Source organism: Rana temporaria, chromosome 1, assembly GCF_905171775.1.
Source record: "Rana temporaria chromosome 1, aRanTem1.1, whole genome shotgun sequence".
Lineage (NCBI taxonomy): Eukaryota > Metazoa > Chordata > Amphibia > Anura > Ranidae > Rana > Rana temporaria.
The window spans coordinates 337,582,205-337,608,769 of record NC_053489.1 but is presented as its reverse complement, the minus strand read 5'-3'; the positions used below and the strand labels follow the sequence as shown (position 1 = coordinate 337,608,769).

General features: G+C 40.8%; 1 protein-coding gene across 2 annotated transcripts in view; it reads right to left on the bottom strand.

Moving 5' to 3' along the window:
• Nucleotides 1-26,565, bottom strand: part of SUSD1 (sushi domain containing 1) — a 247,166-nt gene that overhangs the window by 123,792 nt on the left and 96,809 nt on the right. For both annotated transcript variants that reach the window (XM_040361305.1, XM_040361296.1), the window contains exons 11-18: nucleotides 24,628-24,807; nucleotides 21,428-21,607; nucleotides 19,965-20,062; nucleotides 19,691-19,880; nucleotides 17,821-17,915; nucleotides 8,084-8,270; nucleotides 7,807-7,895; nucleotides 1,560-1,716 (exon numbers count right to left, since the gene is read on the bottom strand). In XM_040361305.1, the coding sequence (XP_040217239.1) occupies nucleotides 1,560-1,716; nucleotides 7,807-7,895; nucleotides 8,084-8,270; nucleotides 17,821-17,915; nucleotides 19,691-19,880; nucleotides 19,965-20,062; nucleotides 21,428-21,607; nucleotides 24,628-24,807 (1,176 nt within the window). The remainder of the gene's footprint in view (nucleotides 1-1,559; nucleotides 1,717-7,806; nucleotides 7,896-8,083; nucleotides 8,271-17,820; nucleotides 17,916-19,690; nucleotides 19,881-19,964; nucleotides 20,063-21,427; nucleotides 21,608-24,627; nucleotides 24,808-26,565) is intronic.

Here is a 26,565-nt window from a genome sequence, read left to right as displayed (position 1 = left end):
ATGTTAATATCTATTTACATAGGTAGGGCTCTCACCCAGCAATAAGGTAAGAACACATAGTTCTGTATTGGGATACCACACTATCACTTTCTGGTATTGTGCATGTGTGTGTGCAGCATGTTGTATGCATGATGATGTCACAGTGTTCAAACCCTATATGTTTTGTCTCCAGCAGACTTCGTCAGGAGAAGTGGAACACTGTGATTCTCCCATCATACAAATAGAGTGATTCAACCCTTGTTTGTGGAATACAAAGGGTTAATTATGCTATTTGTATGATGTGAATGTCACTATGTTCTAGTACAGGAATAAGCAAGCAATCATTCCTTTGTGCTGGGTGATAGCACTTCCTATGTAATTGTAATATTTATGTTTTTAAGTGAGCTTTTTATTAAGATTGACAGCACAATTAGTCTAGTCCTCTTCTTGTTTGCACTTTATAGTGAGGTGTGTTTTTTTTTGTTTTTTTTAAGACGTACTGTGGCTATCCAGCTTTTCTGATGTTTAAATGAGTTCTATGTACCTGTACTTTATGATCTGTTTGTTCATTGAAGAGGCCAAAATTGAGACATGACTTTATTACTTTTTGTGGTGTCTGGTGGAGCAAATCTGGCATATCATTTTGCTGAGTTTAGTTTGGTACATACATTGTCAAAGAAATTTGCACTTTTCCATGAAGTTTCTTCTGGAGAACCTCATTAATATTATTGCTATCTGAGTACTTTCTTCCTTGAATTGCATATCAATTCATTGAGTTTTTGGCACAATTCGCTATAGTAGATGTACATTATTGAATATGGTTGTTTTTAAGAGACAACCACGTGGAATTACATTTAAGAGACAATTACATGGAAGCAAAACAATAAGATGAAAAAAAGAAATCCTTTACACAAGATATCTACTTAAAGCAGAGGTTCACCCAAATTACAACACAGTGTTATCCTTATAATCGCAACACATATATATCGAAATGCCTGCTGATTTTATGTTAATTTTAATACCTTAAAATAGCAGGGTAAATTTGGACTTCCGGTTTCGGACTCCCGCAGGAGTAGGCGTCTCCAGTTTGTTCCCCAGCAACGCAGTGTTTACTGGGATCTCACCGCAAGGTCTCCTGGGAGCACAGAGTCATTTTTCCCAGGAGACAATGCGGAACACCGTTCAGCAAAATCTCGCATACCATCACAACAGGGCGTGTACTTTAACTGACGCCGCCCGTTGTGATGGCAACCAGTAAGTTTACGGCGCTACTCGCCTTAAACACTGCGCAGGCGCAGAGAACTAGCGGTGAATGCTGGGAGATCAGCATTCACCGCTATCAGGAAACGATTGCTTGTGGGCTTCACAATGCCCACAAGAAAAATGGAAACTCCCTGAAACGGAAAATACATTTTTCATCTTTGCCAGGCTGTATTTGCAGAAACCAAACAAGTGAGTACAGCTTTGCATTGTAACACCCCATAGAATGTTTAAAAAATAAAAAAAACGATTTCCCGCGGATCCCCCTGCTTTAAGAATTTTTCTTTTTAAGATAAAAACCCTACTAATACATAACTTACCAACTAGGTTGGAGTGGGTCCTGGTGATATTTGGAGGAAATATATTGTCCATGGGTAATTCCAAGCATACTGTAGTGACATTTTGGTCTGTATTGATGTTAAAAAACACATCCTGAAGCAAATCCTTGGGAGACCATCTTCCTCCTTTAACATACAACTATTAACACAAAAAGTACATATAGACAATTAGCCAAATCTTATCTAAAAGCTTTTTCACCAAGCAGAATTATTTTTATCATTACTGAAACAAAAATCTGCAGGTGAAGCATAACTGGAGCAAAGCCAAAGCAACCAAGCATTGCCCAATTATTAGCAATATGCATCAAGTAGGACACGTATCTGAGCATGTTAATCCAAACATATAATTGATATAAACGGGGGAACCTTCACTTCACCTGTTTCTTTACATTCCTCCTGGGAAAAATAGCTGCCTAGTGTGGGTTGTAACTTAAAAATATATAGTTTTACTTCTTACATACAGAAAACACAATTCTACGCTTGCAAATATATTTCTGCAATGCTTCTGGTACTGCAAACTTACTTACTTTCATACATGACTTCTTGGGTCTAAAATGTGAAGTGAAAATTAACAGAACATGTGCTTACATCAAAAACTTTATTGTGTGTAGGAAGATTTAAAAAATTAGGAACTTCTGTGCCCATAACTGGGTAAAGTAGACATAGCACTACTTCCTTTCACCACTATTTACTACACCAGGCCCCTTGTGTGCATCCTTTCAGTTTAAGAATAGGGGGGGGGGGGCACAGGAGAACAGATGTATGCCTAAAAATGAGAGGTCGTGAGAAACCTGCTTGCTTTTACGGAAATCCAAAAGATTATTAGAATCCACCACCATACTTGGTTCACAGCACCATAGGCTTCAGTCTTTTACAAAAAAGAGTAAGCCTGGTACACACTAGGGGCCAGATCCACGTAGCGCCGCGCATTCAGATACACTACGCCGCCGTAACTTACAGTGTATTTTCCGTATCCACAAAGAATTTGCGCCGTAAGTTACGGTGGCGTAGTGTAAATGTGTCGGCGTAAGGGCGCGCAATTCAAATCACTAAGTTGTGGGCGTGTTTTATGTTAATACGTCTTGACCCGACGTAAATTACGTTTTTTCTGAACGTGGCGGTATCCCAGTGCGCATGCTCCAAATTAACCCGCAACAAGCCAATGCTTTCGACGTGAATATAATTCTACGCAAAGCCCTATTCGCGACCGTTTTACGCAAACGACGTACACAACGGAAAATTCAACACTGGCCCGACGTTCATACTTAACATTGCGTACGCCTCATAGAGCAGGGGTAACGTTACGCCGAAAAAAGCCTTACGGAAACAACGTAAAAAATGCGCCGGCCGGACGTACGTTTGTGGATTGGCATATCTAGCTAATTTGCATACTCAACGCGGAAATCGACGGAAGCGCCACCTGGCGGCCAGCGTAAATATGCACCTTAGATCCGACGGCGTACTAAGACGTACGCCAGTCGAATCTAGCCCAGCTTCAGGCGTATCTTGTTTTGTGGATACAAAACAAAGATACGCCGGAGCAACCTAGAAGTTACGCGGCGTATCAATAGATACACCAGCGTAACTGCTTCGTGGATCTGGCCCTATGAGTTTTTTTCTATTCAACCAAGGGGGCTTACACACGGGCTGAATGTCGTATGTTTTTTATTGAACCTGCCGATGTTGCCTGGCATTCGGCCCGTGTGTACGGGGCTTAAGAGATTAAGGACCTGTCCACAGGAAGTTATTCTAAGACATTAGAACATCCCCCTATGAGCATGTCTGACTGCTGTTATTGTCCCTACAGCAAAGCTAAAAAGGACTAATAGACACAAATAATGCTCAAAATCAGGATCATTGACTGCTTCTAATAAACTGCCTATAACCACCCGAAAACATATATACATTTTTTTTTTTTAATAAACAACAAACTCAACTCACTGTGTTGTCAATGCCATTGTCTGCTACAATACCTTAGGAAAAACAGCAGTCTGTTGTTGCAAAACACCTGTCATAAGAGAACTATATATGCTGCTTTTGTTGGGCTCATTCTAAAAATGTTAGTTGCTTTGCTTTGTTCCAGCTAAAAACTTCAAAGAGTGAAACAAGCACACAGCAGTCAAGTCAAATTAGTGGCTAAAATATCAATACCAAAGTATCAACATGACAGTCAAGAAGCTATCCTTTTTAGAGTGGTCATCACCTGAAGCATACCTATCCCCCCCAAAACATGTTCATTTTCAGACAAAATTACAGCCAGAATCTTTATTTTTTGGGGTATGTGTGTTGTATGCTTTTCCTTCCTAATAATAGGTCATAAATGTCTCCTATCTAAATTGGCCCTAGTATTTGAATGTGAGTTAGGGACATTTGATTGTAAACTCCTTGAGGGTAGGGACTGATGTAAATGTACAATGTATATGTAAAGCACTGCATACATTGACAGCGCTATATAAGTACCTGAAATAAATAAAATATATAAATAAAATAAAACTATATTGATTATGCTAGTGAGCTCCCCTCCCTTTCTACATTCAGTTTCCATATGCAGACCCCCAACTGTTCCAGCTCGTGTGGGAATAACAAAATCCCACATTCCGTGGGTTAGACCCCTTTCACACTGGGGCTGGGGTGGCGTCCGTAGTAAAGCGCCGCTAAAAATTTTTAGTGGTGCTTTACCGTCAATTTTGCATCACTATTCGGCCGCTAGCGGGGCACTTTTACCCTCCCGCTAGCAGCCGAGAAATGGTTAAAACCACCACAAAGTGCCTCTGCAGAGGCGCTTTGCCGGCAGTATAGCTGCGGTGCCCCATTGATTTCAATGGGCAGGAGCAGTGGAGGAGTGGTATACACACCGCTACTTCACCGCCCCAAAGATGCTTCTAGCAGGACGTTTTTTTTACCGTCCTGCTAGCGCATCGCTCCAGTGTGAAAGCCTGTGGGGCTCTTACACTGGAGAGACAGCAGCAGCTGTTTCAGGTCACTTTGCAGGCACTATTTTTAGCGTTATAGCACCTGCAAAGCTACCAAGAACCTGGGGGCTTTTTTGGTTTTCAATGACTGCCGATGCCAGAGCATTTTTTTCCCTATGCTGGGGACATTTTTCCAACCACCAGCACTGAGATATTTTTTTTCCAATCCCAAGTCATTTTGTTCCCACTGATCCCTGGCACCTGAGAACCTTTTTCATTCCTTTGACCACTGATAACAGGGCATTTTTTTCCCGAATGCTGGGGCATTTTTTTATTTTCCACTGACAGTCAACATTCTTCTTCCGATTGACCACTAACAGTGCATTAAAACACAGGTCACTGCACTATGGGTGAACAGGGCCTTAGGGAGAAATACACCTGCATCTGTGGTGTCACTGTAAAAAAGAATGCCCCGGCATATCAAGAAAACACCTCATCTAAAAAGAACTGGTAAAATATAGAAATCAAATATTAACATTAATGGGACTTTTGCTGTGCAGGGTAAATCAACAAGTTTATTTTATTTCAAACCTTCATAGAATCATAAATTTCCCTTTCCATTTCACTGCACAACCACTACATTTAGCTGTTAATAGCAAAAAGAAAGCTATGTATAAGCTATATGTCGCCAGAGTCTTATGTTGGACACCCTGCTGCAGTACTGTGCAGTCATGCGCCCTTCAATACTTCAAAGTACCTGTTATTTCCATTAGCTCCCCTGCTACTGTTGATAGGGGGTTTAACGCAAACCCATTGCCCTTCCATGGATAGGCTAAGCACAAGTTTACTTTAAAGCTTTTGTATCATCTGCCCCCCTTGGTGCAACAATTGAAAAACAGCATTTATCTATGTACTATATTGGCAGTGTCATCAAAATTCATTGCTGTTTTCCCTTATTCTTCAGTTATTGAAAAACAATAATAGATTTAAATTAGGGTTGTCCAGATACCGATACCAGTATCGGTATCGGGACCGATACCGAGTATTTGCGGGAGTACTCGTACTCGCGCAAATACCCCCGATACCTAAATAGAATACTTTCCCCCCCCTTTCCCCCCCCGCCGCTGCCGCCGCCGCATCGAGGGACATGGCTAGAGGGACATTGCTGCATATGTGAGGGACATGGCTAGAGGGACATTGCTGCATATGTGAGGGACATGGCTGCATATGTGAGGGACATGGCTAGAGGGACATGGCTGCATATGTGAGGGACATGGCTAGAGGGACATGGCTGCATATGTGAGGGACATGGCTAGAGGGACATGGCTGCATATGTGAGGGACATGGCTAGAGGGACATGGCTGCATATGTGAGGGACATGGCTAGAGGGACATGGCTGCATATGTGGGGGACATGGCTAGAGGGACATGGCTGCATATGTGGGGGACATGGCTGCATATGGGGGGGACATGGCTGCATTTGGGGACACATTTAAAAAAAGTATCGGTATTCGGTATCGGCGACTACTTGAAAAAAAGTATCGGTACTTGTACTCAGTCCTAAAAAAGTGGTATCGGGACAACCCTAATTTAAATGAAAATGACCACTTTAACAAAGCCTAGACACTTGTCTGAAAACACAGTTGTCACTAAAAAGTCCTGCAAAATCATGCAAATAATGACATCAAACAGGAAAGAGATACAGTAATTGGTACTTAGAAAACAGAAGAAAAATGTTTCAAACATTGAGGCTTCGTACACACGACGGAGTTTTCCGGCAAAAACCAGCAAGAAACTTGCTGGGAGATATTTTTGTGCAGAGGAAACCGGTCGTGTGTACATTTTCGTCAAGGAAACTGTCGAGAAACTCAACGAGCCAAAAAGAGAGCATGTTCTCTATTTCCTTGACGGGAATGGAGATAATTGGCTTGTCGGATTTCTCGACGGCTTCACAAGGAACTCAACAAGCAAAACGATGTGTTTCGCCCATCGAGTTTCTCGGTCGTGTGTACGATTCCGTAGACTTTGTCCACTTAACTACTTGCTGAACCCTTATGCCCTGTACACGTGGTCAGAATTTCCGATGGGAGCTTTTCATCGGATATTACGACCATGTGTATACCCCATCTGACTTTTTCCGTCTGACTTTTCAGACGGAAAAAATTCCTATTGGAAAATCTGTTTGTCTGTATGGAATTTCAATGGGAAAAAAACACGCCTGCTCGGAAACAATTTGATGCATGCTCAGAAGCATTGAACTTCATTTTTCTCAACTCAGCTTGTCTTGCATACACACGGTCACACCAAATTCCGACCGTCAAGAACACGGCGATGTACAACACTACGTTGTACATCGCCGTGTTCTTGACGGTCGGAATTTGGTGTGACCGTGTGTATGCAAGACAAGCTTGAGCAGAATTCCGTCTGAAAAAACATCCGATTTTTTTCCAACGGAAAATCCGTTCGTGTGTACGCAGCATTAGCTTTGTTAATGTAAAAGGCACAAAATACTTAAAAAGTACATTCCATTCCATACATGGGAGAGGACAGTATCAGAGTGTCCCCTTATTGTTAAAGGGGCTTCAAGAATTAAAGGTTAAAGTGGAGGTTCACCCAAAAAATCTACTTTTAACATTAGATTTAGGCTAATTACGGGAAGCAGAAACGGGTATTTTTTTTTAAATCAATGCCGTACTTACCGTTGTAGAGATAGATGTTCTCCCGCCGATTCCGGGTATGGGCTGCGGGACTGGGCGTTCCTATTTGATTGACAGCCTTCCGATCGTCGCATACAGCGCGTCACCAGTTTCCGAAAGTAGCCGAACCTTTGGCAACTCGTGACGCGCTGTATGCGACCGTCGGAGAGCTGTCAATCAAATAGGAATGCCCAGTCCCGAAGACCATACCCGGAAGCGGCGGAGAACATCTATCTCTAAAACGGTAAGTACTGCATTGATTTAAAAAAAAACACCCGATTCTGCTTCCCGTAATTAGCCTCAATCTGATGTTAAAAAAATATTTTCTGGTGAACCCCCGCTTTAAAAGCAATCTGTAGATAAAGGAATATGCAACATACAAAACTGGAACTGCAATGTTTTTTTCTAGGTTCTCTATGTATTTTTTGGAATTATTAGTCACATTTGCAAACCTATAATATTGTGATTCTTATATTATTGGAATGCATACAGGGAAGGTATTCATAAATTTACTTTGGGTTTGGGGGGTGGTAAAAAGTTGTTAACATGCCTAGGACTTTGGTTTAAATTCATCTTTTGCTTCCCTAAATAGAAAACAGCATTGATATGAATTAAAACATACTTTGTATAACTCTTGTAAACCATCTAAATGTCTATTCAACTGCAAGCATGTTTCATTAATTGTTTGCTGATTGACAGAGTTTTCACTTTCTGCAAGAGAAAAAAAGATGATAATTACAAGTAGCTTAGTGGGTAACATTTATACTCATGAGTTCCTCTTTGAATGTTCGATAGTTAAAGTTTTATAGAAAAAAAAAACCCATTTTATGTTAAAAGGCAGTCTATTTTAATTAATAGAAACATTACATGAGCTTTTATATAAATATATATACACTCACCATGGCTTGTCATGTTTAGAATAACATGTGCAGACAGTTCTGTGGATGACTCAGTAATATTGATTAGGTATTCCGCTCCAGGAGGCAACTCTAAGCAAAGGATTGGTGTAGACTCTTCTGTACTGAAATTAAACATGATGTTCTGGAGCAAACCCTGTGGATTCCAGGTTTTACCAAGTATGAACACCTGGGGAAGGTGAATAAAAATATTCAGTTACTGATAAAATGGTCAGTTTAAAAGCCAATGTCATAATCCTTTAATGATTAAAAAAGAAAAATGTGACAAGGGGATCACTGAACCGACATATAAAATGAATGAATCTACAGGAAAATTGTATCAGCTCACCTCCGTCATTCATCACCTAGGTCAATATCTTTATAGTAACATCTTTACCACTGACCGTGTATTATAGTATGTGTGTCCTACCCACACTTTATCTGATCCCTCTTTTAGTAAGAGATTTAAAATAGTTCTTCAAAATGCCTGAGTTTCCTATGAACTGTGAGCATTATAGAACACCCAAGGTTAGCCAACCATACACAACTTTATTTCCCAGTGACTGTTTAATTTATTTTACTTTACGTTTTACAGTTTGTTTTTCTTTAGAAAGCAGCCACAGCCTGAGCAGATCATGTGAACAATCATGGCCATGGCCATATTTGGATAATGATGTCACCACAATCTATGCCCCATCCTTTTTATTGCCAATAATAACTCAGGAAGTTATCATCTGCCATCACATTAGAATTGTCAGGGTTTTTATTTCCCTGGGTGTCATTCATCGTGAATGATGAATGACGAGGACTTAAATCGCTGGTTGAAGTGATTGACCATTGATTTACATTTTTTTAATAAAGGACTCATCAACAACCATGTTTGTGTATTTTATTCATTATTATCTACCTACAGACCCCCAAAGCCACTGTACCAGGGTTATGGGGAATAGGCCCTTGTTCTTATCAACATGGGGGAAAGGTAATCCCTATGTTAAGGGCATGTGGCCAAGTATAATTAAGGAGTGGGGGCACATGCTCACCATCCCCTATTTCCAGGCCAGCCAGGCTGCATACTCTGATAAGAGTCTGGTCTAGGTTTTTTGGAGGGATCCTGCACTTTTTTTTCTTTGCATTGAGTTCCCCTTTAAAATCCATACCAGACCTGAAAGGGCCTGGTAAAAATCATGAGGGTAAACCCTAAGCTGTTTTCTTTGTGCAGGGGTCCCTATTAATCTATTCATTATCTAGAATAAGGGACTAGAACAATGGTCTCCAAACTGTGGCCCTGGGGCCAGATGTGACCCTTGGCTTGCCTTTATCTGGCCCTTGAGGCAATATTCCTGCCACTGACAACAAAAATGGGGCACTATTTCCCCCACTGACATCAACTATTTCTTCCCCAATACCAACAATCGGGCATTGTTTACTCCCAGTGGGCACAGTCCGGCCCCCCTATAGTCTGTAAGAAAGTAAACTGGCTTGTTTTTAGAAAGTTTGGAGACCTCTGGTCTGGAACAAAGCGGCTGCTAGCTATAATTGCACTGGCATTTTAAATACACATTTTCATTTTAAATGTTAGTTCTGCTGTAGTGAGTCGTATACATCACACAGATGTGTCACTTTACAGGCAGGGTCAGACATTTTATTTAGTAGAGTTTTGCAATTTTAATATTTAACTTTAAGAAATAATAAAATTGCTGCTGGAATTTTTTATCTTTAATTTTTGCTATGTTACTTTTTCTTCAGGGCAGGGCATTGCTAATACAGTGAACCTCACCCTCTATCCCAGTTGTTTGACAATGCCTCTTGTGACCCTCTTGTATTTTATATTATTGTATTGTAACTGTACTGTCTCCCTTTATATTGTTAAACATTGCGCAAACTGCTGGCGCTATATAAATCCTGTTTTTTTTTAGCATTCGGTTCCCATTGATTTCAATGGGGTTTGGATTCAGCATCCGAACTTGAGTATTGTTTGCCAAACCCTTCTCAAACCAAACCCAGGTATATTTAGTTCATCACTACTGCCAATGCTATAGAAAGGAATCCTTGCTCTCTGTGTGGGAGTGGTGGTCTGTAGACATGATCCCCCGCTGAGTTAAACTTAAAGTTCTGCACTCAGCAAAGTTCAAGCTCCCCTGCAGGTTGGACAACTTTAGCTCTGACCCAGCAGAGGGCATTTTAGAACTTTGCAGCAGTTTGAACAGGCTTTTCTATTCGTGATGAGAATATAGAACAGTACCCCTTCAAGAAGAGTGGGCAAAATCGGACTTTGAGGCTCGTGGAAGTATAAAAAATATATATTTTATTACATAAATTTACAAAATGTACACTAACAATGGTATAATGGAATGCAACTGATAACAATCACAATACAACCATTCAGAACAAGAGAATAGTGAAAGAATCCTATTGAAGTCGCCTACGCGTTTCACCGGGATGAGGTTGCTTTCTAAATAAAATGAACTGTAATTCTTTGCACAACTTTTGTTTTGATGCAACAGGAATTTAGCTGATTTAGGGCAGGTTCACACCATGCCCTTACATGAATCGTACTAAAATGCGCTGTTTGTTCCAGTATGATTCACATGAGGTTCTGTGCAGTACAATTTCAGCCCATTAATTTTGAATGGGCTAATATCGCACTGCACCGTACCAAAGTAGTGCATGCACTACTTTTTTAAATGCACTGTAACAAAAGTACCATGCGACCGGGTGCTGGCAGGTTTAGGCAAACACACTGCGTTTGTGACCTGCTTTTGGGGTGTTGTAAACTTCCTATTGACACCTGCTACACATTATAAATGGGGTGCGTTTTGAATCGGTTTAAACACTTGCCACCCAGGCCAATTCTGACATTTCTCTCCTACATGTAAAAATCATGATTTTTTGCTAGAAAATTATTTAGAACCCCCAGACATTATATATGTTTTTTTAGCAAAGACCCTAGAGAATACAATGGCGGTTGCAACTTTTTATCTCACACGGTATTTGATGATATTTACCGGCACATTTTTCTTTTTGCGGTAAATACTGCATAATCATTATTTTTTTTATTGCATGCAATAATTTATGAAAATTAGTCACGTGACCATGTTATCGCATGCGGTAAACGTTAGTGAATTGACCCCAATGCTGTATAGTAATTATATACTGTACATACAACAAACACTCCATTCCTTGCAGTTGTGTAAAATGGGTACAACCTTACAGACTTTGTCTGTAGGTGGTATCAGCATCTAAGCCACCCATGTTTTATGCAATGTTTATATATCATTGCTCATGTCTGACTGTTTGTGTGCCAAAATCAACTGGTTTTTCTACTAACAGTGGGCCAAATCTTCAAAGGAGATACGCAGGCGGAACTGCTGTTCAGCCTGCGTATCCCTGTGCCTATCTTTGGATCTGATCCTCAAAAGGATTTTTCCAAAGATAGGCAGAAGATCCGACATCTGTAAGACACTTACACTGTCAGATCTTAAGATGCAGTACCGCATCCGCCGCTGGGGGCATTTCGAGTCGAAATGCCGCTTTGCGTATGCAAATGAGTACTTAGGCAGATCCACAAAGCTTTTTAGCTTTGTGTTTTCTGCGTAAGTTACGTTTTGCATACGTAAAATTAGTTCTGCTTTTACAAAGTGTAAACTAGTAACACCTTGTAAAAACAGACCTTTTTTCGATCGCCGCGATTTTTTTTAAATTTTGAATTTTTTTTCCCGGCGCGTAACTTTTTTTTTACCCGACGCAACTTTATTGTCCCGTCGCAATCCACAAAGCCAGACGTAACGTAATTTCACGCGCTGCCCGTCGGGAAAAATGACGTCACACGCATGCGCAGTACGTCCGGCGCGGGAGCGCGCCTAATTTAAATGGGAATCGCCCATTTGAATTAGGAACGCCTTGCGACGGACGGAGTTAAGTTGCACTGCCGCAATTTTCCAGGTAAGTGCTTTGAGGATCGGCACCTAACTTCGGAGAATTACGGCAGTGTAACTTAACTCTGAAAAGTTAAGTTACGCTCCGTTTCTGAGGATTTGGCCCAGTATTTTTTATTTCTATCTTTCCTATGCTATTATGTTGAAGATCTTGTGATCATAACCATTAAGAGCCGGTTCACACAGGGGCAACACGACTTCTAGCGCGACTTTGGGAGGCAACAGGAGGCTTTCCAGTGGCCAATCAAACAACAATCAGCTCTGTGGGAGGGAGGGGTTTGCCTGAGAAATGTATGTTATCTTCCTGTATTGTTGCTTCAGTTAAGGCTCCATTCACATCTAGGCGGACGAAATCGCGGCGTTTTGTCGCTGCAAATCGCGGTACAAATAGCAGCGTTTTGTACCACGATTTGCGGCGACAAAACGCCGGTATTGTCCGCCCAGATGTGCCCCAGAATGACCCCCTCTATGGAGATGCTTCCCATCTCCTAGCCGAAACGCCGAAAGACGCCTGAAAAAAAGGTCCGGGACCTTTTTTCAGGCGATAGGCGTCAGGCGTCCGGCGTTCGGCATGGAGATGTGAACCATCTCCATAGAGGGACATGTATTTCCAGCCCTCTGGCGGCAGCGGCGTAGCGCTACAGGCGTAAAAACGCCTAGATGTGAATGCGGTCTAAGACAGTGATCCGACTTCTGAGGCGACTTCCATTGAAATCAATGGGTACAAGTTGCCTACAAGTCTGATTGAAGTAGTACAGGAACCTTTTCTGAAGTCGGAGCGACTTCAGTAGTGTGTATTAAGACGGCTCCATTCACTTCCATTTATTTTCTCAACCACACGACTTGGGACGACTTGGAGCATATTAACCACTTCCTTACTGGGCACTTAAACCCCTTCCTGACCAGAGGGCTTTAACTGACAATTGCGCGGTCGTGCGACGTGGCTCCCAAACAAAATTAACGTCCTTTTTTCCCCACAAATAGAGCTTTCTTTTGGTGGTATTTGATCACCTCTGCGGTTTTTATTTTTTGCGCTATAAACAAAAATAGAGCGACAATTTTGAAAAAAAAAAACATTTTTTTACTTGTTGCTATAATAAATAGCTCAATTTTTTTTTTACGTTTTTTTTTTTTATCCTCAGTCTAGGCCGATACGTATTCTACATATTTTTAGTAAAAAAAAAAAAAAATCCCAATAAGCGACTGGTTTGCGCAAAAGTTATAGCGCCTACAAAATAAGGGACAGAATTATTATTATTATTATTTTTTTACTAGTAATGGCGGCGATCTGCGATTTTTATTGGGACTGCGACGTTATGGCGGACACATCGGACACTTTTGACACATTTTTGGCGCCATTCACATTTATACTGCAATCAGTGCTATAAATATGCACTAATTACTGTATAAATGTGACTGGCAGGGAAGGGGTTAACACTAGGGGGTGAGGAAGGGGTTAAATGTGTACCCTAATTAGTGTTCTAACTGTGGGGGGTGACCGATCTGTGTCTCTATGTACAAGAGACACAGATCCGTCTCCTCTCTCCCCTGACAGCACCGCTGTCTGCGAGAGCCGGGAATGAGAGATGATCTCATATGTAAACATATGAGATCATCTCTCATTGGCCGCACAGATCGCCTAGGAAACGGCCGCTCCGAATGGCCGTTCACGGCGATCTGTGACTGGCTGTGTCCAAGGGACACGGCCAGCACAGCAGTTCCCCGCTGCGCGCTCGGGAGCGCGCGCGGGGAACGTGCAAAGGGGCGGCCGTAAAAAGACGGCCTGTTAGAGATTGGGAGCCGCGCTGAGGCCGTACAAAGTCGTACGGCCGTCAGCAAGTGGTTAAAAGTCGGATCCCAGGTCGCCCCTGTGTGAACCGGCTCTAACTGTCTTATTTTTATTATGCTTAATAAACAATGATCAATAAAATAAAACTATTCTCAGATGTATACACATCTGCAAGAACCTGCAGTGGTCAAATGTTAATTATTTTACCATACTGTATCTATAATCGGTATACATTTTAAACAATAATGCACTTTACATGGCACTAGCTGTGTGTTTTTGATTCAGTTGCTGCAAGGCTTACCTTTTCCCCAGCAATGACACACAGACTGATTAATTGCAAACAGGTCAAGCATTTCAGTTACACACCCCAAACTTTATGGTGACTTTTCTATGACCACAAAACTTTGAGGTCACTCAGTTCCCAACATGTTTTAGTAAGATAAGAAACGTACCGTAAGTCTATTGTTTTAGGATTCCATACGCACACAAGATTGAAATGCTTTTGCTTGATTAGTAGAGACACCAAACTAACCAGCAACATGCATGCTCTGCAATACTAGACACATGGGGGGGGGGGGGGGGGTACTAAAACTGGAAAGTGTAAAATCTGGTGCAGCTCTGCATAGAAAGCAAATCAGCTTCCAGGTTTTATTGTCAAAGCTTAATTGAACAAGCTGACATTAAAAGCTGATTGGCTACCATGTACAGCTGCACCAGATTCCGAGCGCTTCAGTTTTAGTAAACCTCCCCCATGGTGACAATACTGGGCCTGCTTATTTAGGGGGACACAGCAAGTGGTTCATGCCCATTTGTATGTCAGGCAAGAAACAGGTAGAATCTATTCTCCTGAGCTCTGATGCCAACAAGCTGTGAAAAGCCTCATACACACACAAGGGATTCCCGGCACTAAAAAGTCCACTGGGAAACCTGAGGGGGAAAACCGAGAACCTGCTCTGTAACTTTTTCCCCCTACACACTACCGGGTTTCCCGACAGGAAAACTGCCATGAGAGCTTTGGTCGGGAATTCCGGCCGTGTGTATGCTCCACCGCAGTGTTTCCCATAGGAAATCCCGGCGGGAAAAAAGAGAGCTGGTTCTCTTTTTTTCCGGCAGTTTTCCTGTAGGGAAAACTGTAATGGAGCATACACACAGCCGGTTTGTACGTGTGTACGAGGCTTAAAACACTACAGAGTGCCTAAAGCAGAACAACGGGGTCCAGCTGTTGGAGAGTTGAAAGAGTGTTTGGGATGTGTATTATCTAACGAAGGCAAACTCCAAGTATTGAGACTATAAGTGGGGTCTTGTAGCCGTGTTGCTGTGTCTGCTAGATTTAGTTTGCTTAATATAAGAGCCTTTTCACACTGGGGCCACCCATGCATTTGCCAGATTCATGGCAAAATGTTCTGTGAGTTAAATACTATAAATTCAGGGTTAAATCTGGCCCTGCACATTAGCATGTACTGTATATTCAAGTAGTGTTGGCAGTGACCAATTATGGTTCAAACTTGAGAAAATTACAAAGACTGTACAATTAATTTGTAATGGGTCTATATCTTCACTCTACCAATATTTAAGCTGTGGAAATCCATAGCACATTACATAATAAAACCCCCAAAAAAACTATATTTCATATTAAACTGGATGTTTTTTGTACTTTTAAAGCTGAAGTTTAGCCATGAAAAATGATCTACAGCTTTTAGAAGTTAAATTACCTGTAATGAAGTATGTGCCATGTCATGCAGGCAGCTGGATCCTGTTGCAGGCAGCTGGATCCTGTAGAAATCTTCATTGCAGGGATGTCTGTCCTCTTCTTTTGAACTTCCAGTGCTGTTAATGGCTTCAGGACTTCTGTGAAACTTCAATGAAGAAGTTCCTAATGAAACCACTCCTCCTCCCTCCTCCTCCATTGAAAAACATTCTTTCATTGCTTTCACTGCCTCAAAGGGGATCCATGAATGGCGGAGTGCCTGATCAGTCACAGGATTATCTCCCACATTCACTGATCATGTTACAGGCAGTGAAAGCAATGAAATAACTTTCACATGTGCGGATCCGTTTTTAGGCATCAGCGCTCCGTTGATCCCCGCTGAGCCGGCAGATGACTAGTTAGTCTCTGCACACTGTGCAGAAACAAACCAGTCAGATCTCCGCTCTCCTCTATGGGGGGATGAGATGAAAACGTACCAGCTGTCGATTTTCATCCGATCCGCCAGACGAATGCAAAATAGGGTTTGCATCCGTGACACTTTAGCGGAGAGAGGATCGGATCGGGGTGATCGGGTGTCACCGCTGACATCCGACGCTCCACAGAGGTACATGGAGCGCCCATTCAGGTCCGTCTGATAAAACTCACAGGTGGATCTGAACAGTCCGCACGTGTGAAAGGGGCCTTAATGAAGGAGGAGGAGGAGGGAGAAGGAGGCAGGCCCTAATCTGTAACCTTTTTACAGCAGCTTCACAAAAGACCCAAAGTTATTCAGATACAGGAAGAAGATGGGGCATTCCTGTATGTTGATTGCATGACATGGGACAGCCTTCATTATGGGTAAGTTAATTTGGAAAAGCTAGAACAATGTTTTTTTATGGCTAAACTTCAGTTTCAAAGCAAACGTGTGATTACATACCATAAACATTTGTGCCTTCAGCACTGCATAGAGCACCCCTTGACCATTTATCCATTAGTAGGGCAAAACATGTAAGCCATATGCTCCTTCCCACAATGTAATGCCTAGACCTGTTCTACCTATCAGCAGGTTCAGGAAAATTATTTAGGATGTATGCAGAGAGCATCTATTTAAAATAATTTTTGTATAGTAATAAACTTCATGTGTATGTTTGTAAAACGTTTACCTTAAAAGCTCTCCAAAATTAAATATATTTAGATAGTCACACAAAAGTGCCCATGTATACAGTATCTCACAAAAGTGAGTACACCCCTCACATTTTTCTAAATATTTTATTATATCTTTTCATGTGACAACACTGAAGAAATTACACTTTGCTACAATGTAAAGTAGTGAGTGTACAGCTTGTATAACAGTGTAAATTTGCTGTCCCCTCAAAATAACTCAACACACAGCCATTAATGTCTAAACCGCTGGCAACAAAACTGAGTGGGCCCAATTTGCCATTTTCTCTCCCCGGTGTCATGTGATTCATTAGTATTACAAGGTCTCAGGTGTGTTAAATTTGGTGTTATCGCTCTCACTCTCTCATACTGGTCACTGGAAGTTTAACATGGCACCTCATGGCAAAGAACTCTCTGAGAATCTAAAAAAAAAAAGAATTGTTGCTCTACATAAAGATGGCATAGGCTATAAAAAGTTTGCCAAGACCCTGAAACAGCTGCAGAATGGTGGCCAAGACCTACAGTGGTTTTACAGGACAGGTTCCACTCAGAACAGACCTCGCCATGATTGACCAAAGAAGTTGAGTGCACGTGCTCAGCGTCATATCCAGAGGCTGTCTTTGGAAAATAGACGTATGAGTACTGCCAGCATTGCTGCAGAGGTTGAAGGGGTGGGGGTCAGCCTGTCAGTACTCAGACCATACGACGCACGCTGCATCAAATTGATCTGTATGGCTGTCATTCTAGAAGGAAACCTCTTCTAGAGATGGTGCACAAGAAAGCCAGCAAACAGTTTGCTGAAGACAAGCCTAAGGACATGGATTACTGAAACCTTGTTCTGTGGTCTGATGAGACCAAGGTGAACTTATTTGGTTCAGATGGTGTCAAGCGTGTGTGGCAGAAACCAGGTGAGGAGTACAAAGACAAGTGTGTCTTGCTTACAGTCAAGCATGGTGGCGGGAGTGTCATGATCTGAGGCTGCATGAGTGCACTGTTATATAAGCTGTGCACTCACTACTTTACATTGTAGCAAAGTGTCATTTCTTCAATGTTGTCAAATGAAAAGATATATTAAAATATTTTTAAAAAATTTGAGGGATGTACTCACTTTTGTGAGATACTGTACCTATATATACACCTATATAGACATAACTTCTATTCTACTTACTGTGTATACTTCCATTGAATATTTGGCTGAAGAGCTTCCTGTCCATGTCAAGCATGAATCATTAAACGATATAAGGTTACCAAATATGTGTTTCCCTGGAAAACAGACACATACATTATACCTTATATTATTATTCTATAATAGTATATAATATTTACTCTGTGTAACAGGGGGCAGGCTCAGCTGGTATTGCCAGCAGTAAACTATGCACGGGGCAGGAACACAGGTACAGTCCAAATACGTTTTTATGTTGCACTTTTATTCAGCAAGGCATTAAACAAACACAGTCCATCACTGCATAGCATCAACAAAATATCTGCTCATCTGAGCCACTAACTACATTTATGTCAGTTCCTGACTAACAGGGTGCCCTCTAATGGGTTCCCCAAGAACAAACAGGCAGCACTTGTACCTTTTAGTGACTTTTCAACCAGCTTAAGGCTCACGCAGAGGAGTGTTAGGGTCAGAGCCCTGAGCTTTGGTCAGATGACATATAAAATAGTTTGTGGACAGCTGGGCAAATAATACGGTCTGGCTAAAAGAAAGGATGTGGTCCTACAAATAGAGGCTTTATTTCACTCAAAAATCTACAAAGTCTCCAGACTCCATGACTAATACCAGAGCTTAATATCGACATCATTTACAAACCCTGGAGCCCCTGACAATGTGTAGGTAAAACACCAAAGTGAATCGCATTTCCTCCAGCTTCTGAGACACAATATGTAAAACTCACCCTTTTCGGTCTCTACATATGCCTGTTGCCCCCCTATAATAACCCCATTTTTCCTCTGGGGCAGTTACCCCAACAGTTCTGGACTATAACAACTACTTTTTTTGAGAATAGATGTATAAATAGGAACAAGGGGTGACATTTTGGAGCTGTACAACTTCTTCTCTACTCCTATGGGTAAGCTTCCATATCAGACAGTATGGGAAACCAAGATGGGAGAGGAGATAGAGGAGGAGACGTGGGCGTGATGTTCAGACACAGGATTATGAACACTACTCTGGTGGAGGCAAAGTACAAAGTTCTCTCCTGTTAGTACCTTGTACTTGTACCTCACCTTTCTGTTATAGGGAATGCTACGAGGGTACTATGTACCATGTGTGGTGGGTTTATCTCAGAGTACAATGTTTCTACAATATTCAACCTCATTTATTCAGCGACAGCCATTGAACCAAAAAATGGAAAGATGGGAATGATCTCTTGGACGAAACTCCTAGACATTTGCGTACCCTAATTTTTTATATCCTTCGGTGGCTAATATGACTGATAAAGGCAGGCCCTCTGCCATCCCCAAAGGGTGGTCGGACCATAAATGTATCTTTTTCCTTAACCATTACTTGTTATAGTGTTGCATTACTGTTGTTATATGGTGCTCATCCCAAACTCTCTTCCCCTGTTCCTTTTCCCTATTTCCCCCCCTCCCCTCCTCCCCCCCACTTTCTTTCTATCACCCTTCCTGTATACCCACCCTATTAATTATGCACCAAAGCATTTACAACTTAAATCCATATGCCTGTGGGACATAACAATATGTTTTTTTCCACTGGAATTATACTCATTCATTGTCCACGCTTTGTGCCAGAACTCTGGCTATTATTTAATAACATCATTCTTGTGTAACCATCTGGACACACATATATTTTTATGTACTGTTATCTGCATGTTGTGTTCTGTTTTAAACCTAATAATAAAAACCTAGGTGAAACATATATACACACCATTCACAATCCCACCAGCCAGTGTGATATAAAGGAAGCCGTTGAGTGAATGAAGTCACTGGTAGCCCCCAAAACCAAAATAAGGAATCTGGTCTTTAAAGTTTAATATTGTAGGTCCTCAACTAGAAAATTAACTGTTACCTACTAGATGTTTGCGTTGTTACAGTTAGCACTGCTGTTGGAATTTCAGGAAAAAGAGCTGTCAGTGTGATGGTGTAGTTAGTATCTGGATGTAGTTCCAAACATACAAATGGATTTTCATCATCTGTAGTATAGTTGAAAGTCTTCTCATCCACAAACTCTTTGTCCTCCAGCCTTACTCCAAATACGCTGAACTGTTTGAACCAAGAAGCGAATCATGTTATCAGTGTCACTAAGTCATTAACCTTCCTATATATAAACTGGAACTTCTGGATTACCTTATACCTGATCTCCCGGCCAAAAAAATCGGTACTTTTTGTCCAATTCAGACATGTCTCATTGAACATTTCCAGGTTTCTTATTAAATCTTCTTTTTCTTAAAAGAATAAATGAACACGTAAATAAATACATACCTATGTAAAAAGATTAAGGTGCTGTAAACGTGTATGCAGTATTAACTTTACATTAAGGATACACTAGGGACTATTTATTAGTGTGCATGATGGGGCAGGATAAGGTTGTTGGTCCCACATATTTAAAGCTGAACTTGGGGCCATTCATATCTCCCTAAACTTACAAGGAAAACTGCTTAAAAATGTGTCCATTTGGTACAGAATCTGCATGTACATTCATTCTGTACCAACTGAATAAAAATAAAAGTTTCTTTGGCCATTTTCTCTTCTGAACACGTGTTTTTTTTTATGCTGCATTTTACTACTGCCATTTGTTTGTATTGTATTTTACTACTGCACCTAATAAACCAACATTTGTTCAGAAAAGCCCAATTTGCAAAGAAGAAATGTACATGCAAATTTGCTGGATGAATGGCTATGCACATATTTTATAAAAAAAAAAAACACTTATGACAAAGTGCACTTGTACTTATAGCCCCTTTGTTTTGACCTAACCCACATTCCTCCTCAGATGCATATTCACCTCAACTCAGCACCTGGTGGTCATTTCAATCCATCGCTGCAAGTCTGTGCCTGCACGTTACAGCCATCCCAAGGCTGGAGACAAATGGAGATGGTGGGATAAAGTCCTATAGAAGCATATGGGGCTGTAATGCGCAGGCCAGACAGGATGCAAACAAACACTGTAGGCTGAAATCAGTGGCTTCAGGTAAGTATGCATCTGTGGAGGGGAAGCAAAAAGGATGAGTGCACCTAATTTCAAAGTGTCTTTATCCTTTCTGTGTTTAATCACAAGTTGAAGGCAAGGAGATAACCTAGCTTTGTTTATTAAAGTGGAGTTCCACCCAAAAATTGAACTTCCGCTTTTCGGAACCCTCCCCCCCTCCAGTGTCACATTTGGCACCTTTCAGGGGGGATGGGGGGTGCAGATATCTGTATAATACAGGTATTTGCACCCACTTCCGGGGAGAGACTCCCATGGATGGCGGTGGGGGCAGCCGAGAGACGAGCAACTGCTGCCAACATCGCGGGCATCCTGGCAGGTAAGTGTCCATTTATTAAAAGTCAGCAGCTACAGTATTTGTAGCTGCTAGCTTTTAAAAGAAAACTTTGTGGGACCTTCGCTTTAACTACAGGAGAGAAAAGTCTGGACTCTACTGTACACTTTATAATGGAAAGTAAGCCCTGAAACCAGGCAATACATGAGAACACTTTTGAATCCATGGTGCAGTTAGGCTAGAGAGACAGTTCAAACCATTTGTACAGATGTAAGGACAGATTTTTAAATATCCACCACTCAAATGTAGAAAAAAGTCAGGGAAAAATACCTGTACATGTTAGATTCAGTGCTTCCCAGGTAGAATTCATCAGGCACTGGGAAAAATTCCTTTCTCCATTATCTCTGAATCCAGGTTTACATTTATAATATATATAGCTTCCCACAGCACTCTCATTATTCCACAACCAGTCAGCATGTTCAATAGTTAAAGGCAATCCACAGTCAACCTCTCCAGTGGAAAAAAATAAATAAAGTTATTTTACTTAATGCTCCATTCCAATTAAAACGTATTTTTATTTTTTAAGTTTTGTATTTGAGAAAGTAAATATTTCTATCCAATTTGTGTTGCTCCCTGAGAGTCTGTTGGGCATTTTATGCAGAAGGATACAAAAAGCAGGGAGCTGAGGTCAGTATCAAATAAAAAAACACTTTATTAAAATAACCAGTACACTTGCATTGAAGTTAACATGAAAGAGCATGGATAGGGAACACCAAGCAGAGACCAAGCATCTGTGATCAGTGTGAGGCTGTAGGCATCACCGAGCAGAGACCAGAGAGTACAGGGCGAAAGCCAGCACAAGGTATGGATATTAGCGGCGGTGTTTCCAGCCACACACAAGGAAGACAGCTGTCAAAATGCCTGGTGGATGTCTGGAAAAGGGGTGTGCATGACGTATTTCCAGGAACTTCGTCCTCTTTTTCAAATGCATTTGAAAAATACAGACTTCTCTCTGAGCCCCCTCGATTGGCAGGGGGACATGGCAAGGGTGTCGGTTCTTACTGCCTCTATTTGCACTATTGATGGAGCCTTGTTAAGGGTATTCAGGTGGGCTCTACAGCGGAAAAAACTGCGTTGTACGCCATAGATTTAGTTCTGTTTTTTAATGGCATGGGTCCCTCCATACAGATTTTCTCCTTTTTACCCTTCTCCAGTTTGAAAGGTGAACTGGGACAGATCCCAAATTCTACCAATAAATGACAGTGCACATGCTGTAGCTGATCCTGCCCTACCATTGAAATGGATGTCCTCCACCAAGTATTTTGGTGTAGTGGTCTCCTCTGGGTCTAGTCTGTCAATGCTGAAGAGGCCTTGGATCCAAGTAAGGTTAGCTTGCCCTGACTTACATGCCTATTATATTGCTGTGATGCTCCCCCATGCCCATAACTGGCTGATAGCCGGTTATACTCATCAAAGCCTTGCGTTTAAAGCTCCCTGTGTCCTTTCATATTTGGTCTCCACATACACCCTTATGGTTAAATCCCACCCTTACAGAATTCTTTTATTTTTCAGATCCCAATGTCTGGGCCCCTAAAGGGATTAAATATCTTCATCAAATTTGTGAGGGTGGTACACTAAAAAAAATGTGATGCCCTAAAGGTGCTATATTCTAGGTTGTACTTGTTCTGATACCTCCAATTACACTATGCTTTCCAGACACAATGTAGCAAAGTGTAATTTCTTCAGTGTTGTCACATGAAAAAATATAATAAAATATTTACAAAAAAGTGGGGGTTGTACTCACTTTTGTGAGATACTGTAAATACTTAATAAATATGAAAAAAAAGCATTGTTTTAAAGAACATTGTTCTCTTTTGCAAACAATTGCCCATGGGAGAAAATGTTATTGTCTGTAGTGGTATTAGAGATGTTGGCAACAAGCAACTCTTGATAGGCCTATTTTTTTCCCCCGATAAGTTCCCTATTATTCAAGACATCTGTGTCTTTATGGTTTTGTATTCCGTAGTGGTTTCAAAATGATACCAGCATGACTAGATTTTTCTATACTTGGAGATTCTTTTGTGGGAGATATGTATCAACTCCCTAATTTCTGCTATCTAATTCACTCTTGTGAACAATTCCAGCAATATAGGGGTTTGTTGACGCTGCTAATGTGTAGGACTGTACATATATGCTGCATTTACCATAAGCTTGGCTAGGTATTCAGTGTAAGCATAGCCTAGCGTTGAGGAGTGTTGCAGTAAAAAATGCATAGGCAAGATATTTAAGGAGTAGCTAATGACCCTGGTAATAATTGTATGGACTTAAATCGAGTATTGTTTAACATTGAGACACATCCACCAGATGTGGATCAGGTCTCCTTCCACAGTTCTTTTGTGAAGCAGGCACATTGTCCTGTACCAATATTAAGACATCTTATAGTTGTGCTCCTGAGTGTTACCGTTTAGGATAGGGAGCCCCAGTGAATGGCTGCAAAGATCTTACTCCAGTCCACCTCAAATAGCTTGGCCCATAAGTCTATTTTCCACTAATTTAGAGTTCCTGTTTGAAAGTTTACAAAAAATAAGCTGTAGACAGTAGATATCAGGTGATGTTGGAGAGAAGTTGTGGTGCAAAACTTCTCAAAAGGTCAAAGTACCCTACTGAAGCTCACTTTAAGTTTAGGGTGATTCAGAAAATGTCTGGATTGTAAGTAGGCCCAGAACGAGAAATGAGGCGATGAAATCAAATCACTGAGGTTGCAAAATTTTCTTCAGTCAAAAAACCCAATAGCTTGTATCAGTCCTCTTAGACCCCCTTCGTTAGGGAGGGTTTTACTTTCTTATGTCAGAGTCTCCAGCATAGAGAACATTAAGCAACACTGTTTTGACACCAAATCTCACTTCAAATCTTGAGAGTAGCTGCCAGTGGCAGCAGGTTCATAAATTCCCCACCACAGATTTGCAGCTATGGTGTTGTAGGCACAGGAGTGCTTAGGCACCCTCAGATACCAGGCAGTGCACTGCTATTTTTCAAGAGAAATATAGGAGAAAACTTACATTTTCAGGTCACTGCTTAGGCACAATTAACATTTATAATCATTCTCTGTATCAGCAAATTTTTACTTTAAAAGTACAAGTTCACTTTAGGCTACCAAATAAGTGAATGACTAGACTGCATAAAAAAGATGTACTGGGCAAATGGCATTGCTAAAAGCTCTGCATATAACTGAAAAGTATTTGGAAACTTCAAATAAATTGCTTCTATTTTTTGCTATAGTGAGGAGAAAATAATTGACGTTGGCAGAATTTTTAGTTCTCTCCCGTTGAAATGCTATTTAGGTTTACCTAAATATGTCTTTTACAAGCAGTATCAGGAGAGAAATCACTGCCTCATTTTCTGCTAGCAATAAAAAATGAACAGGGGCAGCTTGACCCTGAGATCTTGATCCAACACACCAGGCTTATAGCAATCATAGCAAGCATGAACAAGATTAAAAAAAAAAAAAAAAAATGCAAGGCATGCATTACCTGTACAGAGGAAGGTTGCGTTTACCCATGACTCATTGAATGTGCATCTTGACACATGCCAAATATTAGGATTATAAAAGCCTGTCAGGCACGTATATTTTACTTCACTCCCAAGGTTTGTGGATCCGTTCCACACTCTATTTGTATTGAGCAGTGATGGTGGCTGTCCACAGTTAATTTCTTAATGAAAAATGAAATAGCATAGTTATTTGTAGAGTATGCAAAAACAAATAGGATTTGGGGGTAGGGGGAAGAAAAGAAAGTGATTTATAATTATATAAATATCTCCTAAAAATAGAAAAGCCATTATTTGGATTTTTATCTTCAGCAACAGTTGTAAATAGATTGAATAAAGAAATAATGTCACTGTTATTCTCCTGCAGTGCTAGCTCTGGAGGTTCTAGAACCCATTTGGATGAGACAGAAATTGGGTCTAGGGTGAAGGTCAGTAAAAATGCCAGTAAAGTTAAAGCAGACCTTCACCCTCCTCGGACACCTTCTACTATTGGAACCAAAAATACAATAAAAATAGGACACAGCTCCGTATTCATTGTATTAAGTGACATAATCCCAGTAAGTAATTAGTCCCTGACAGATGTCAATGCAATACACTTTATTAACACATCTCTAAAAGACAAAGATCTAGATCTGTATTGTAAATGAATACAAGGGTAACCATGTACTTTTCTGTAGTCTTTCTCAACCTCCCTCACACGGGTTCAAAGGCATCCTCTCATTTGAATTATTTCAATGTTCTTAAAGCAGTCAAACTGAAAAGTACATAAAGTTAATTTATACTTATTAACTTCCCATGTTGAAAGTCTGGAATTCAGAACCCATGGCAGGTGGAAAAGGCCTGTCCGGTTTCACCGGGTTCAACCGACTGCATCAGAGGCAAGTGCATAACAAACCCAAACCATCATATATGTTCAGTTATTTTCATCATCCTTTTATTGCAGTGAGAAGCTGTCTTTATTTCATGAGGCACGCTTATAGTAACACATATTTGTTTTCCTCAGCAGCATGTGGACCTTTATTTAATTCCCATGATGTTGCCTTTTCCCTGGTATTTATTTACAATACGGATCTAAAATATGATTGATTATAATATAATCCGGGGACTTGGGGTGTAGTAGTTTTTTGTCTTGCTATTGACTGTTGGCTATGTGTTTGTAATTTTCGCTGTCCTTTAGAGATGTGTTCATAAACTGTATTGTATTGAAATCTGGCATGGACTAATTATTTACTGGGATTATCAAATTCCATTTCAAAACTTATATGGGAATTCAATCCTACAATTAATCAGGGGTTAAATGGGCAATAATTAACAGATGATTATATTGTTGATGGTTGCAGGGATTTCATGGTAGCTTCAAAATCTATGTGTGATACTTTTACCAAAGCAGTCAGTAGCCTTCAATGAGTGATTTAAACTGGCAGTTTAGTAGATCATAGTAGCAAAATGCAGAAATAGGATTGTTTGTCAAGATCTATGTTTTCTATGCCTAAGGAATAGGGTAAAACTGTGAACATATATGTGGAACTGAAAATAAAGCAACAAAATTGAAATAATTAAATGTTAAAAATACAACAAATAAACTAAAGGTAGTATGTATGCCTTACTATAAAATGCTATATATTTCTACTTGTATTTAGGTCAAAATAATGACTAGATACATGGACATAGATAGATACATGGTGTTATAATACTTGTTGTAGTACCCTCCTAGATAGGTACTATCATAAGGTAAATTAGGTAAATTTAGTTCTAGCTGACTATATCCAGAGGCGTTTCATTTCGTTGTTAGACAAATTTCGTTCTGGCTCACTGTCATCAGTGTGGCAGTGTCAGGGGAGGGCTGGCAGCCTTAGGCCTGGGGGGCAAGTCTAGTCAAGTGGCCCATTGAACCACTGAACCAGCTCACCATCCATCTGTTC